Genomic DNA, 16,978 nt, shown 5'->3' on the forward strand with positions numbered 1-16,978 from the left:
TCACTCTGTGTGTGTGTGCTGTGGTGCTGGGTGGAAGTCTGAAGGTTAGGTTCAGGCTGGTTCTCACTCTGTGTGTGTGTGCTGTGGTGCTGGGTGGAAGTCTGAAGGTTAGGTTCAGGCTGGTTCTCACTCTGTGTGTGTGTGCTGTGGTGCTGGGTGGAAGTCTGAAGGTTAGGTTCAGGCTGGTTCTCACTCTGTGTGTGTGTGCTGTGGTGCTGGGTGGAAGTCTGAAGGTTAGGTTCAGGCTGGTTCTCACTCTGTGTGTGTGTGCTGTGGTGCTGGGTGGAAGTCTGAAGGTTAGGTTCAGGCTGGTTCTCACTCTGTGTGTGTGTGCTGTGGTGCTGGGTGGAAGTCTGAAGGTTAGGTTCAGGCTGGTTCTCACTCTGTGTGTGTGTGCTGTGGTGCTGGGTGGAAGTCTGAAGGTTAGGTTCAGGCTGGTTCTCACTCTGTGTGTGTGTGCTGTGGTGCTGGGTGGAAGTCTGAAGGTTAGGTTCAGGCTGGTTCTCACTCTGTGTGTGTGTGCTGTGGTGCTGGGTGGAAGTCTGAAGGTTAGGTTCAGGCTGGTTCTCACTCTGTGTGTGTGTGCTGTGGTGCTGGGTGGAAGTCTGAAGGTTAGGTTCAGGCTGGTTCTCACTCTGTGTGTGTGTGCTGTGGTGCTGGGTGGAAGTCTGAAGGTTAGGTTCAGGCTGGTTCTCACTGTGTGTGTGTGTGCTGTGGTGCTGGGTGGAAGTCTGAAGGTTAGGTTCAGGCTGGTTCTCACTCTGTGTGTGTGTGCTGTGGTGCTGGGTGGAAGTCTGAAGGTTAGGTTCAGGCTGGTTCTCACTCTGTGTGTGTGTGCTGTGGTGCTGGGTGGAAGTCTGAAGGTTAGGTTCAGGCTGGTTCTCACTCTGTGTGTGTGTGCTGTGGTGCTGGGTGGAAGTCTGAAGGTTAGGTTCAGGCTGGTTCTCACTCTGTGTGTGTGTGCTGTGGTGCTGGGTGGAAGTCTGAAGGTTAGGTTTAGGCTGGTTCTCACTCTGTGTGTGTGTGCTGTGGTGCTGGGTGGAAGTCTGAAGGTTCAGGCTGTTTCTCAAGGCTCTGGTATCTTCATGGATAGGGTTAGGGTTATGTGGTTATCAGGTGACCTTGGTGTGTCCTGTTGAAGATGATGATAAAGTTAAGGCCACCTACTGTTCATAGGAACTTATGCTAACAACATAATGATCTTAACAATCATAACATCATATGAGAGGAAAAGACAAATAGAGGGAGGAGTGATTGAAATGAATGAGAGGGAGAGAGGGGGAGAGGGAGAGAGGGAATTCAGCAAAAATTCTGTTGCCAGGTTACTATACTTTTTTATGTTCAATTTATCCCTCATAAACTATTCAAATTTGTATTCACCCAACAAATTCTTGAGAAACAACAAGATTGTGTTGAGATATCACTCCATTTTCCCACCTCTCTCTTCTCTCTCTCTGTCTTTCTTGCCTCTCTCTGATCTCTCTCTTTCTCTCACTCTCCTCCCTCTGTCTTTCCCCCTCAACTCTCCTCCTCCCCTGTAATTCCTCCCCCCCTCTCCATTACTGTGAGTGGGTTTATTTTGGACGGTTTCACTGTGGGCAATCATCTCCGAAAAGGATGAAGGGAGCGGACACCCCCTTGAACGATTCCAGATAATCCCTTTAAAAATTGTAAAGGAATTTGCATCAAAGCAGCTTCTGATATCTGACAGAGCAGGGCAGCCTCAAAGAGTACAGGACTGACTATCTGGCTAGGGGCTAGCAGTGGGCATTAGCAGGAAGCTAGCAGAGGGTTAGCTGTGGGCTAGCAGTGGGCATTAGCAGGAAGCTAGCAGAGGGTTAGCTGGGGCTAGCAGTGGGCATTAGCAGGAAGCTAGCAGAGGGTTAGCCGGGGCTAGCGGTGGGCATTAGCAGGAAGCTAGCAGAGGGTTAGCTGTGGGCTAGTGGTGGGCATTAGCAGAAAGCCAGCAGAGGGTTAGCTGTGGGCTAGCGGTGGGCATTAGCAGGAAGTTAGCAGAAGGTTAGCTGGGGGCTAGCGGTGGGCATTAGCAGGAAGTTAGCAGAGGGTTAGCTGGGGGCTAGTGGTGGGCATTAGCAGGAAGCTAGCAGAGGATTAGCTGGGTCCTTGTAGGGACTACCAAGGGGCCTTAGCCAGGGGCCTTAGCAGGGGGCTAGCAAGGAACTAGCTTACACCATAATTTATTCATATTTATTACTCAAAGTTAATCCTGGTTTTAGGTTTACTGGTGTCTGCTGGACTGGTCCACTATCTTAAAGTGAACTGTGGCGACTATTAGCCCTGTTATTGTTATTGGATTACATGCCCCTCCCTTGTGCAAGGCCTCATTAATCTCTATAGTCTTTTAATGGTAGTAAAACTTAGCTTAGCTCTGCTCTGCAGTCTGAAACCTCCTAACTAAAGGCAGTAGAATCCTGAACCTTCCTAACTAGAGGCAGTAGAGTCCTGAACCCTCCAAACTAGAGGCAGTAAAGTCCTGACCCTCCTAACTAGAGGCAGTAGAGTCCTGAACCCTCCAAACTAGAGGCAGTAGAGTCCTGAACCCTCCTAACTAGAGGCAGTAGAGTCCTGAACCCTCCTAACTAGAGGCAGTAGAGTCCTGAACCCTCCTAACTAGAGGCAGTAGAGTCCTGAACCCTCCTAAATAGAGGCAGTAGAGTCCTGAACCCTCTTAACTAGAGGCAGTAGAGTCCTGAACCCTCCTAACTAGAGGCAGTAGAGTCCTGAACCCTCCTAAATAGAGGCAGTAGAGTCCTGACCCTCCTAACTAGAGGCAGTAGAGTCCTGAACCCTCCTAACTAGAGGCAGTAGAGTCCTGACCCTCCTAACTAGAGGCAGTAGAGTCCTGACCCTCCTATTTAGAGGCAGTAGAGTCCTGAACCCTCCTAACTAGAGGCAGTAGAGTCCTGGAGGGAGGGCCGGGATTGAAAAGCATGTGCCACACACTCTCCCACCATTACCTCCCATCCTTTCATAACACACGTCTTACGTAACAGCAGGAGCCAGCAGGGGAATCTTCTCTCTCCCTCTCTCTCTCCCTTCCTCTCTCTCCCCCCTCTCTCTCCCCCTTCCTCTCTCTCTTGCTCCCTCTCTCTCTTTCCCCCTCACCCTCCCTTTCACCCTCCCTCTCTCTCTTTCCCTCTCTCTTTCCCTCTCTCTTTCCCTCTCACTCTCCCCCTCTTTCTCTCTCTCTCCCCCTCTCTCTTTCTGTCTCTCTCCCTCTCTCTCTCCCCCCTCTCCATCTTCACCTCTCCCTCTCTCCCCCTCCCTCTCTCTCTTTCGCTCTCTCTCCCCCTCCCTCTCTCTTTCGCTCTCTCTCTCCCTCTCTCCCCCTCTCCCTCTGTCTCTTTCCCCCTCCCCATCTCACTCTCCCTCTCTCTCCCCCCCTCTCCTTCTTTTTCCCCCCCTCTTTCTCCCTCCCTCTCTCTGATGTGTCATGGTACAGGAACACGTAGTGAGCAGGACTCTCTGAGGCGTCATGGTACAGGAACACGTAGTGAGCAGGACTCTCTCTGAGGCGTCATGGTACAGGAACACAGAGTGAGCAGGACTCTCTCTGAGGCGTCATGGTACAGGAACACAGAGTGAGCAGGACTCTCTGAGGCGTCATGGTACAGGAACACAGAGTGAGCAGGACTCTCTGAGGCGTCATGGTACAGGAACACAGAGTGAGCAGGACTCTCTCTGAGGCGTCATGGTACAGGAACACAGAGTGAGCAGGACTGAGGCGTCATGGTACAGGAACACAGAGTGAGCAGGACTCTCTGAGGCGTCATGGTACAGGAACACAGAGTGAGCAGGACTCTCTGAGGCGTCATGGTACAGGAACACAGAGTGAGCAGGACTCTCTGAGGCGTCATGGTACAGGAACACAGAGTGAGCAGGACTCTCTCTGAGGCGTCATGGTACAGGAACACAGAGTGAGCAGGACTCTGAGGCGTCATGGTACAGGAACACGGAGTGAGCAGGACTCTGAGGCGTCATGGTACAGGAACACGGAGGACTGGCAGACAGAGCACATCCCCAGAAGTTCTCCTTGTAATCCCTCCAGCTGAGAGCCGCTAGTGATGCAGTCAGGAGGGACTGGATATATACTGTACATATATATATATATATATATATATATATACACATCCTGCTATATAGACACTCAGCCTTCTGGAGGCATCAGGTTCTGTTGCCTCAGGGTTTCTCCTCAGGAAATCCCTTATCTGCCTGTTTAATATTAATAAACTTCTGGCCAATATTGGCCAGAATTTTTTTCTTTTATTTTTTTTACAAATTATAGACATGCAAAACTATTACATTTAGTCATTTGAAATTGATTAAAAAATGAAACATTTAAACGGTTTTGTGGACGAATTGAATCTATTGAGCAAGCAATTTCTTTTCATGTAATGCAGTTTAGTGGAGCTGCTCATGTTTCCAGTCTCAGCTTGACTCAGATGAACCACCCTGACACTGCTTCTCACACAGATTACGTGTCACAATTCTCCTGACTTTCATATCTGTCATCCTTCCTCGCTTAGGTACAAATCTGTCCTTTTCTCCTGTTATCATCCGTTGCCTGGAGACATAAAGGTTCTGATGTGTGGGCTCATTCCAGAGTTTAGGTGAATTATCGCCTTTTCCAACCCAGCTCCTCTGGAAATCCTGATTAATTCTCTCTGGGTGTGAGATCAGGATTATCTACATGGTGCCATAATGATTCCTGCTCATCTAACGCCACGTACAGAAATGCTAACAAGTTTGCTCTCTGGGTTGTTCCTGTGCAGCTTAAGAGTCGTCAGCAGCGACGCTAGCCAGGGACTTATCCCACTGAGGTTTGATTTGTGTAGACATCCTAATACAGCTCGTTTCTGGGAAGAGACACAAAGTAATTAGAGCTGACATGCACTGAGCACTGAGGTGAGGCTGGACCTCTCTCTCTCTGTCATTCTCTCTCCGTTTCTCTCCATCTCACTCTCTCTCTTTGTCTCTCTCTCCGACTCACTCGCTCTTATTCTATCTATATATATATACGTCCTTTTCACTCATCTGCTTGTTCCCCTCTCCATCACCCTGTGCTGTTTCTTGATGTCTGTCCATCTCTCTACCCTCCTCTCTTTCCTCTCTCTCTCTCTCTCTCTCCTCTCCTCTCTTATCTCTCTCCTCTTTCCTCTCCTCTCTCTCTGTGCTCCCTCCCTCGTTAGTCTCATGGTAAAGGAACCCTAACCCTCTGAGACATTAACATGTTGCTTTGGAAAACAACCCCTTCTTAGGCCTGCAAAACGACACTAATGGACCCATCGGCTCAGCATGACTGTGGACGGGTGCAGCTCTTGTTCCCATGAATAAATGAACAGTGTCCACTACAGAGAACTAGGAGAGAACAGTTGTGCTTTCAGGTTTTCCGGTCCTGGAGGAAGAGACACGCTCTGAGAGGAGATCCAAGCTGACACAGGAGGGCAGAACTTTAGTGATGCTCAGCCAGAGAGGAGAATCAAGAGGTGGGAGAGATTAGGACGATGGAGGCTGGGAAATGGAGCCATGTACGAGGCTTGAAGGTGACAGACTGAAGAGAGACAGACAGATATTGATCTGGAAAGTTGGATCACAAAATATAGGACATTTTCAGTAAGAGTTTGAGAGTGAATAAAGGTTGGTAAAGTGCTTATTGGAGATTCGAGGTTCTTGTTGTGTATCTTGCGGCTGTATCGGATCACAAACCATGTAACGGTGCATCTGTCATATCAAAGAAATGTCAAGTTTTCTGTTAAGCAAAGAGGCTTTTGTAAATGAATGTTCAGCAGAGTTGACCTTTGTTTACATGCTCAAATTTGACAGTTTTGGGTCAGAATCAGTGCTGCAAACGCATTGTCTTTATTATGAGAATGTTTAAACGTAGTCACCTCTGCATGAATAACGCCATGCGACAGTAATTAGCATGTGGGAGACAGTTTATCTGCATTGTTATTACTCACCTGTTCTCTCCCTGCGGAAATGGGACTGGGGGTGTTCCTGAGTGTTGCGTAAAACACTTCATTTTCTAATAACTAGTCTCACATGAAGTGAGCCTTCCCTTTCATAATAGTGTTTTTGATATTCAGTCCTTTCATTGCTTAGTTTAATTGAGCTGTCAAATTATTTCAATTGGAGTGAATGAAATGATTCAATGAGATGTATATTTCTGAAAAAAGTCCAAAAGAACCAGACCATATGTTTGTGAAGGATCTTATTTAAACTAGACCAGCTTTAGAGAACCTACAGAACAGAACCTACAGAACAAGTTTTCATGTTGTGAAGAACCAGGTGACTCCTGAACCAGGTGACTGGTTCTCTGAGAGAGAGAGACCAGTTCTGAGTTGTGTGCTCTTATGGAACACATGATTCAAAACTTCAAATATGATTGGTTGACAGCCCTGATATGTTTAGGGCATACTTATATATCCTGTAGATACTGTATATGTATGTATCAATTTTTATACTGTATATTTATATATATATAGATCTAAATAACCACTGAAAATGTCTGATGCACAGTAGGCTTGTATGTTTGTGTTTGTTATTTTCCCTGTGCATCCATGGTGCTGCTAGCTAGCACTCCGCTAGTGCTCCAAGAACAGAGATCAAACAGTGTTTATGCGAGTCTAGATGCTCCCTGTGTGCACATGCAAATTAGATGATAAAGCCGATTGCTATTCACTTTGGATTTTTGGGCTTTTCCCAGAGCGAGAATATTGTGCTCTGCTCTAATCAGAGCAGGATGAAGGTGAGTGTGAGTGTCCTTCATGAATCCTCCACTCTAATCCTTCTCTCCTCCACCCACCTCTTTGGTAGATATCCACACCCAGGCACTGGTCCAACAGGGAACACTGTTGGCATACCAATGCTATCCCAAACAGACTTACTGTACTTGGATACATTCCCCTATTTCACTAGCTTTTAAGTCAAATTAGAAGGCCAATTTAAAAGGGAATGTTCCATTTCAGAGGTGTGATGCTGCTTCGGGAGGGAGAGGCTAGCTAGCCTTAAGGGTCTGAAACACCATCACTGCTTCTAGACATCTGTTACCATGCCCATATGAATAACCTATACCCTTCTCTCTCTCCCCTCCCCCCTCTCCCCCAGTCTCCTGGGCAGTCCTCATCCCCAAGCTGGACCTGGTCATCTCCCTGGTGGGAGCGGTGAGCAGCAGTGCCCTGGCGCTGGTCTTCCCTCCGCTTGTGGAGCTCATCACCTTCTCAGAGCGGCGGCGGCCGGCCATGCTGCTGAAGGACCTGCTCATCGCCTCCGTCGGCTTCGTCGGCTTCCTGGCCGGCACCTACGTCACGCTGGCGGAGATCATCTCACCGGAGGTCGTCACGGCAACGCACAATCAGACCGGCAGCTCCTTGCCGACTGCCGGCCAGAGCTGGACCACTCCTGCTGGGGTGACCTTGGGGTGACCTCCTCTAATGATCTTTGTGTGACCTCACCTGGTCTCCAGCAGGGACACCTGTCTGAACGGCCTTCTCCAGGTTGCTGCTGTGACTGGATGAAGGTCATGACCCTTGAACAGGCACCTCTCCTACAACAGACATGTTGGACCAAACATACATGAAAGCTATTTACCTACTGAAGTAACATACCACACTCTAGCACCAGAGAAACCCAGATCCCGTCAAGCTTGGCATAGCCGAGTCCTAAGCTAGTACAGGCTAACATCCTCCACGCCGAGCCTTCTCCCAACCCCATCACCCAACCATCACCATCAGCACTGTTCTGCAGGCTACACAGTTCACCCTAACGCCTCGCTCCCCCCCCCCCTTCCACCCCAGGAGGCAGTGACCTTGACCCATTGACCTTGACCCTGGTCATGCCAGTCAAGTTGTTCTCAGGACCCCTTCATACGGCACTACACAAGGAACATCTCACAAGCCTGGTGAGAGACCAGGACCTCAGTGGACCAGAGACTGCTGGAAGGAGACCGGACCCAAACCTGCCCAGCATCCAGGAACATCATAGCTCCCCCTGAGAGAACCAGGACCATCATAGCTCCCCCTGAGAGAACCAGGACCATCATAGCTCCCCCCTGAGAGAACCAGGACCATCATAGCTCCCCCCTGAGAGAACCAGGACCATCATAGCTCCCCCTGAGAGAACCAGGACCAACATAGCTCCCCCTGAGAGAACCAGGACCATCATAGCTCCCCCTGAGAGAACCAGGAACATCATAGCTCCCCCTGAGAGAACCAGGACCATCATAGCTCCCCCTGAGAGAACTAGGACCATCATAGCTCCCCCCTGAGAGAACCAGGACCATCATAGCTCCCCCTGAGAGAACCAGGACCATCATAGCTCCCCCTGAGAGAACCAGGACCATCATAGCTCCCCCTGAGAGAACCAGGAACATCATAGCTCCCCCTGAGAGAACCAGGAACATCATAGCTCCCCCTGAGAGAACCAGGACCATCATAGCTCCCCCTGAGAGAACCAGGACCATCATAGCTCCCCCCTGAGAGAACCAGGACCAACATAGCTCCCCCCTGAGAGAACCAGGACCAACATAGCTCCCCCCTGAGAGAACCAGGACCAACATAGCTCCCACCTGAGAGAACCAGGACCAACATAGCTCCCCCTGAGAGAACCAGGACCATCATAGCTTCCCCCTGAGAGAACCAGGACCATCATAGCTCCCCCTGAGAGAACCAGGACCAACATAGCTCCCCCCTGAGAGAACCAGGAACATCATAGCTCCCCCTGAGAGAACCAGGACCATCATAGCTCCCCCTGAGAGAACCAGGACCAACATAGCTCCCCTTGAGAGAACCAGGACCATCATAGCTCCCCTTGAGAGAACCAGGACCAACCTTGGATATTCCATGATTCCCAAAGCTTCTGTACAACGCAAATGTATTTATAGCTCAGAAATCTTGTTTAACACTGAAAAGAGTGACTCCTGGGTTGCAAAACAAAGATGACTAACGTTTGTACCTGAGGGAGTTAACCAACGATGACCAAGTTGGTTCAAGGCGAAGTCAGGAAGTTGATATTGGTTGACAGGATGGACTGTGGCTCATCCCTCCGTCAGCCATGTTTTTTCTGCTGTGTGACATGTGATATGGTGGATCAACGTGTGATTGGACCAGGAAACGTTGTCGTCATCATGTGCTTGTTATGGTTTGTGTGTATCACATTTTTTCAGTGACTGAATCAACAGCACTCCCCTTAATGTCTCAGTGGTAGGAAGGCTGTGTGTCTGAGTGTTTCGTCCCTGCGCTCGGCGGCTCCATCCAAGTGAACACACTGGGACCAGGGCACTCACACACATTTCTATGCTTAATTTTGCTGCCTTTCTTTCAGAATGCATCGGACGTGATTCTGTCAAAGCTTCAAGTGTGCAGTTTGTCCCAAAGGAAATGTATGGTACTGAATACGTATGAGGGTTTATGCAGTCCTGTACTCACTATACTGAGCACAGGACATGAAGAGTTAGTAACAACATTTAAACCTCCTTCACCCTTCTGTCGGATGTATGAATGGATACTCTTACGTCAACAACCCAGTTAAAGTTTTCATTACGTCTGATGTGTGGCGGTGCAGTACTGAGGTGTGGCTGCTCTCAGTGAGCAGAGATGAGCTAGTTTGTCCCTCTGAAGGAAGCCCTCAGCAACCTTGTTGTTATAAAACTCCATCCTTGCCGGGGTGAGAGAGAGAAGGAGAGAGAGGAGAGAGAAACACTACAGTAACTCTGATGCCTTGCTTCCCTGCTACAAAGCTGCTTTCTCCGGAGGTGGAACACTTTGTATGAATCTGAAACAACCTGCCGCCGCTCACAGCTTGTTTACTTTCTTGTTTTTGTTTGTGCCTTAAAGACGTCTCTCCATCTGTTAAGACGTGTCTTCATCCAGGCTGGTGGAGGAAACTTGTCCTGCTGGAGCAGGGAGTCTCCTGAGCGTGCGAGTGTCTCCTGTGCAGGTCTATGACTAGCCAGCAGGGCGAAGATTGAACACTTAACTTCCTGGAAGTTCCGTAGAACGTTCAGTTTTGACATATTTTCTTTTTACTCCCAAGCTTGTCAAGTAACCATAGTTTTGATCCTTTGCGGAGGGTAATGTTTGTTTCTGTACTTGAAACCAGGGTGGGTTCCTGTCCTGGTCTCATGTCCCACTGCCATGAAATGTAACCAACAGAACGAAGGTTTAATAAACTAATATCTGTTGTAAAGACAGCCTTGTCCTCTGTGTTTGAAAGCTTTATCAGAGCTTCCTGCGTCGCGTGTGGGATTGTGTTTGTAGATGTGTGTTAGAGAGTGTGTGTGTGTGTGTGTGTGTGTGTAGATGAGTGTGTTAGAGAGTGTTTGTTTGTAGATGAGTGTGTGTGTGTAGATGAGTGTGTTAGAGTGTTTGTTTGTAGATGAGTGTGTGTGTGTAGATGAGTGTGTTAGAGTGTGTGTTTGTAGATGAGTGTGTTAGAGAGTGTGTGTGTGTAGATGAGTGTGTGTGTGTAGATGTGTGTTAGAGAGTGTGTGTGTGTAGATGAGTGTGTTAGAGTGTGTGTGTGTGTAGATGTGTGTTACCCACTGACAGGAGAATCAGACACAAGACAAACACTTCAGGAACATTCTGGATCCCAAGCAACGCTGCACTCATGAACCACATTTGATTAATATTGAGTATTAAGAAAAGTTAAAGAAGTGAAAGTGAAAGAAAAATTATTTGTCTGAATTCTTGAACAGCTGATTAGAAAAAGATCTTGGTTTAGGCTGAGTGACTGGGAAACTATCGAGGTCTCTTCAATCTTCAAGGGTAGACTTGTAACTTGTTTAACTGCATGCTTTTATGGTTCTTCCCTTTGGCACTTATTTGTTTTTTCACAATGTATGCTTCATGTTTTGGCTGCTCGCAATGTTCGGGGCTATCTCGTTGTTATGATCAGTGACCTATGCACTTTGTAAAGCTCTCTCTTGGAAGTCGCTTTGGATAAAAGCGTCTGCTAAATGCATAAATGAAATGTAAATGTAAGACATTTTGTCATAACCTTCAGACAGGCTTGAATAATAAACCATATTCAACAACACTACATTATGAAGTTCCTCTTCTTTATGGTATAGTGAAACTCAGTTTGGGGAAGTTGGGCTTTCCAGGAGTAAGGAAATGTTAACGTAGATCTTGTTTTGGTAAACACAACCTCCCATTTACAACATCCACTCACCCCCCTCACCCCCCCCCTCCCCCATACTGGGTCTCTTTACACTTTAGTAATGTATTAAACTGCTAACACTGACCTGTTTACCTACAATGTTATTATGGGGATTGCCATGTATCTACATGATAGTTCATGTGAAGCGTGAGGTCCACTAATATTAGCTGTCTCAGTGTAACGGACTTTCAGCTGTCTATTTCTGCCAACATTAAATACCTCCTCCCTAGGAAACACCCCTTCATCCCTCCATCCCTCCACCCACAGTGGACTGTATTCCTGACCCAACAGCTGGAGTACTAAAACTTGGCGAGGGACTTATAAAGGATCTGCTGTATCCTGCTGCTGGAGCTTTGGGTGTTTACAGAGATTAGTCAGCTGGGGTTTTCTTGGAAATTGGGGTTGATGGACAATGGGTCCATGTCGCTGGAACCCCTGGAGAGGATGATGAGGTGACCTGAGGTGTAGTAACAGTCACAGCGTCTGCCCGGAAGATTAGCCATGGGTATGTGTGTGTGTGTGTGTGGGGGGGGGGGGGGGGGGGGGGGTGTATGTGTTTGCGTGGGTGTGTGTCTGTCTGTGTGGGTGTGTGTCTGTCTGTGTGGGTGTGTCTGTCTGTGTGGGTGTGTGTGCGTGGGTGTGTGTCTGTTTGTGTGGGTGTGTGTCTGTCTGTGTGGGTGTGTGTGTGGGTGTGTCTGTCTGTGTGGGTGTGTGTCTGTCTGTGTGGGTGTGTGTCTGTGTGGGTGTGTGTGTGGGTGTGTCTGTCTGTGTGGGTGTGTGTCTGTCTGTGTGGGTGTGTGTGGGTGTGTGTGTGTGGGTGTGTGTGGGTGTGTGTCTGTGTGGGTGTGTGTCTGTGTGGGTGTGTGTCTGTGTGGGTGTGTGTGGGTGTGTGTCTGTGTGGGTGTGTGTGGGTGTGTGTGTCTGTGTGGGTGTGTGAATGCTATTTTAGGCTTTCCTATCCCTGGCCTGTTGTAAAGTGGAGGGTTTATATGTACTGTAGTTCCTAGCAGAAATTCTGAACAGATACTTGTACACTCTAAGTTAGGGTTAGGGTACCTGTAGACTATAGGTTAGGGTTGGGCTTCCTGTATACCATGCATTTCTGAAGCATGCGTTAGTCTCAACATGATCAATCCAACAATGATGGATCTATTGGACCATTGGAAGGTCTTTCATCTTGGCGCTGTGGGTAGGTGACATCACTAGGAGACCTGTGAGGTGCATAAATCATCCTCTTATCTCCATCAGGAATCTCCAGTGAAGTCAGCCCATCCGTCAGCAGGGTAATGAATGGCCTCGTAGATCTAAAATTATCAGCTGTTGTCCCTGTGAAGGGTCGCCCACTGATACTAACTGATAAGGACATTGACTACAATTGACTACTGCTGTTCTCATGCTGTGACAGTAACACACTGCTGCTCCCATGTTATGGCTGAGCTGCTCTCCGCAGCGTACAGCTTCCTTGTTGCGTTTGTATCCCCTGGACTGCAACACGATGGGGCATGAAATCACCAAGACTCCCCCTGGAGCTTCTCCACATGACCAGCCAGCTGTGTGGCTCACACTTCCTTCATGCACTCAGAAACCTAACACGTTCAGACATTTACCTGCACTTAAGCTATTGTATTAACTTTCAGTTTGCTGTGAATGTGTGCAGGCAGGTGGAGGTGAGCTCCAGACAGGAGCAGGTGTGAGCAGGGAGTGAGACTGACAGAGATCCCTGAGGACAGTCTGACCCCCACCCTCTCTGACCCCCACCCTCTCTGACCCCCACCCTCTCTGACCCCCACCCTCTCTGACCCCCAGCCTCTCTGACCCCCACCCTCTCTGACCCCCACCCTCTCTGACCCCCAGCCTCTCTGACCCCCACTCTTGCTGCGGAGCGCCAGCCTCGGTCCCTAGGGGTGGGGGGGGGGAGTGCAGGAGAGAGGGATGGGGTTAGGATCAGTTATAATCAGAGGGGTTAGGGTGGAGTTAGGGTTAGGTCTGATGGTATGTAATATGGGTGGGTCACAGCTGTTTGATGTATACCAGTGGAGTGATGAATATTTTCTATGAATAGTGTCTTAAAATCCAATATTATCTTCGTAACAGCAGAATTAAATTCCCAAAACGCTCACCCTAGTCTGTGACCTAATTGTCAACTTCTTTTTAAACAAGGTAATCATCTAGCACTCGCTTTCAAACTAGGTATTGTACGGGGGGGTGTTTCAGGGATTTTACAAAAAGGAGAAACGTGGTTGGCTGGAAATTCCTCGCCCTTCACTCTCATCTCCTGTTTGGTCTCTGTTGTTCCTCATGATATTTACATGTGTATACATTTACATATTCATAAATCCAAAAAGTTCAATTATTTACATTTCAGAGATGCAGTCTACACAGTAGAGTTAGTTATATGTTTTACATTTTAGTCATTTAGCAGACGCTCTTATCCAGAGCGACTTACAGTAAGTACAGGGACATTCCCCCGAGGCAAGTAGGGTGAAGTGCCTTGCCCAAGGACACAACGTCAGTTGGCATGACCGGGAATCGAACTGGCAACCTTCGGATTACTAGCCCGACTCCCTCACTGCTCAGCCACCTGACTCCCTACATATGTACCGTTCTCTGGGAACAGGAACAGGAAGGGTTATGAGTTCTCTGGGAACAGGAACAGGAAGGGTTATGAGTTCTCTGGGAACAGGAAGGGTTATGAGTTGTCTGGGAACAGGTTGTGCACAGGCACAGCTGAATATCACTTCAATCGACTGGCTCCCCTCCGTGTTGTCGATGGCAGACATGACCATGCAGCTGGCATGGCAGAGCTGGTCCAGACAGGCAGGCATGACCATGCAGCTGGCATGGTACAGGTGTGTGTGAGTGTGAGTGTGTGTGTGTGAGTGAGTCTTGTCCAGCAGGTGGGGCACAGCCCGGGGATGTGATGGTCAGGGTTAGGGTCAGGGTTAGGGTTGTGATGGTCAGGGTTAGGGTCAGGGTTAGGGTTGTGGTGGTCAGGGTTAGGGTCAGGGTTAGGGTTGTGATGGTCAGGGTTAGGGTCAGGGTTAGGGTTGTGGTGGTCAGGGTTATGGTTAGGGTTAGGGTTGTGGTGGTCAGTAGCAAGAGGCCTGAATATTTAGGTGTCCAATCATACAGGAGTGAGATGATGCATACAATACATTCAAGTGTATGTGTGCATGCATGTGTGCGTGCATGTGTGAGAACATGTGTGTGCGTACGTACGTCTGTGTGTGTACGTCTGTGTGTCAGGTCACGGCCGTGGCTTCCAGGTCCTGCTAGAGTCTGGAGGGCTCTGACAGGCAGACAGTTCTGCTCTGTTGCCTGGCAGGGGAGGTGCTGGCTCACTGGAGCCAAACAGGAACTTCTCTTCTCCTGGGCTTATTATATACATTATATACCAGCGTTGTAATATGGTCATAGCTGGGTTGTACATGGGTTATAGCTAAGTTATAACATGGTTAAAGCTGGGTTATAACATGGTTATAGCTAAGTTATAACAAGATTATAGCTGGGCTATAACATGGTTATAGCTGGGTTATAACATGGTTATGGCTAAGTTATAACAAGATTATAGCTAAATTATAACATGGTTATAGCTGAGGTATAGCTGGGTTATAGCAGGGGTATAGCTGGGTTATAACTGGGGTATACCAGGGTTATAACATGATTATAAAGTGTTATAGCTTTACAGGGTTACAGCTTTATATATTTAGATTTCTATAGTGAATTGAAAGGCAAGCACATTGTATCTTGTTATCAGTTATAACTTGTTAGCAATTATTGTCTGTTAGCGGTTGTTATCTGTTAGCGGTTATTGTCCATTAGCCGTTAGCCTCATCTGGCCCACCTGCATTTCAGATCTTTACACGTAGTTCCTCCTCAGACCTGATAAACAAACTACTTTGTAAATACACATCAGAATGATTAGCCCACTCTATACTCTTTTTGAAGGATTTTGGTTGTTGTGAACATGAACAGAGCAGTGGTACTGGTGTGGTGGACTGGTGTGGTGGACTGGTGTGGTGGACTGGTGTGGTGGACTGGTGTGGTGGACTGGTGTGGTGCGTGAAGGCGCGCTGGGTTCCTGGTAGTCCCTGTGTGAACTGTGTTCTGTCTGCATGTGGCCCGAGCAAGTGTTCCTGTCTGCAGCCCTCCTGTCTGCAGCCCTCCTGTCTGCAGCCCTCCTGTCTGCAGCCCTCATATTCTCCTGTCTGCAGCTCTCCTGTCTGCAGCCTTCCTGTCTGCAGCTTTCCTGTCTGCAGCCCTCCTGTCTGCAGCCCTCATATTCTCCTGTCTGCAGCTCTCCTGTCTGCAGCCTTCCTGTCTGCAGCTTTCCTGTCTGCAGCTTTCCTGTCTGCATCTCTCCTGTCTGCATCTCTCCTGTCTGCAGCTTTCCTGTCTGCAGCTCTCCTGTCTGCATCTCTCCTGTCTGCAGCTCTCCTGTCTGCAGCCCTCATATTCTCCTGTCTGCAGCTCTCCTGTCTGCATCTATCCTGTCTGCAGCTCTCCTGTCTGCAACTCTCCTGTCTGCATCTCTCCTGTCTGCAGCTCTCCTGTCTGAAGCTCTCCTATTCTCCTGTCTGCAGCTCTCCTGTCTGCATCTCTCCTGTCTGCAGCTCTCCTGTCTGCAGCCGGGCTGATGCTGACAAGCTGCACACGACCACACACATGAGGAGGAGAGAGAGAGGAGAGAGAAGAGGAGAGAGAGAGAGAAGAGGAGAGGGAGAGGAAGAGATAGAATGTACTAAAAAAGGGGGAGAAAGTGAGAGGGTGAACAAGAAAAACAAGTAAATGGAGAAAGAATATAGATGGGAAGGGAGGTGGGGGGAGAGAGAGGGGAGGGAGAGATGGATGGATGGCAAGAGAGTGGGAGGGGGAGAGAGGGAGAGGGGAGAAGAGAGTAGGAGGTGGAAGTACTGTCTGGAACGTGAGGCTATATATAGAACTCCCGGTTCTAAACATAGAACGGGGCTGGTTTTAGAAAACGTTTTGAAACAGGGAACTGTCGGCTGGGGAAAAGCTCAGTATAGAAGCTGAACATCTTTATGTTTCTATGTGTGTGTTTCTGTGTGTGTGTTTCTGTGTGTTTCCATGTGTGTGTGACAGGGTAAACAAAGAGAGAGAGAGGAGATACACAGTAGGAGAACACAAGCTCTTGCTAATCCTGTTTAAAAAATGTCATATTTTGTAAATAAAATATACACTTTCGCGATTTCTCTATGGAAATGAAAATAAGGAAGTGTTTCATCCAACTCACCGTTGTAGAAAAGAGCCCTGCGTGAAATGTGATTTCCTGCAGAGCTCCATCCCTCCTGCCCTCCCCTGGTTATCTGTTTACCCTGACTGGGATTTACAAAAGCTCCTTTCACTTGATTCTCCTGTTCATATGACAGTATCACAGGCAAACAGCTCTGAGGTGTCTCAATTCCAGCCTGTCCGTCCAGATCGTGAGATGAAACTGAGCTTTTGTCCCGCTCTACAGAATCTCTGGCATGACAACATTCTGCTCAGCTGGGCACACGGTCGTCTGGGGAGGAGCTGTGCCTTCAGAAAACGTTCTCGGTGAATGAAACTAAGCTGAAGACACAAAGCAGTTCTCATCTAGATCCCTGCACACACACACCCACGCACACGCACACGCACACACACACACACGCCAATCCCAAACCAGTCCCCCCAGAAGTCTATTATACCTTCGGGGAGAGGAGGGGGAGAGGAGGAGGAGGAGGAGAAATCGAGGAGAGGAGGAAAAGAAAAAGGGGAGAGGAGAAGAGAAGAGGGAGAGAAGGAGGAGGGGGAT

The 16,978-nt window shown here is 48.5% G+C and overlaps 1 protein-coding gene across 2 annotated transcripts in view; it reads left to right on the forward strand.

Annotated features, from left to right (window-relative positions):
* slc36a4 (solute carrier family 36 member 4) overlaps positions 1 to 8,230 on the forward strand; it is a 59,212-nt gene extending 50,982 nt beyond the window's left edge. For both annotated transcript variants that reach the window (XM_067246915.1, XM_067246916.1), the window contains exon 12: positions 7,129 to 8,230. In XM_067246915.1, coding sequence (XP_067103016.1) covers positions 7,129 to 7,445 — 317 coding nt within the window. In that variant the 3' untranslated portion in view covers positions 7,446 to 8,230. The remainder of the gene's footprint in view (positions 1 to 7,128) is intronic.
* The last annotated feature ends 8,748 nt before the right edge of the window (positions 8,231 to 16,978 follow it).

Source organism: Osmerus mordax, chromosome 11, assembly GCF_038355195.1.
Source record: "Osmerus mordax isolate fOsmMor3 chromosome 11, fOsmMor3.pri, whole genome shotgun sequence".
NCBI lineage: Eukaryota > Metazoa > Chordata > Actinopteri > Osmeriformes > Osmeridae > Osmerus > Osmerus mordax.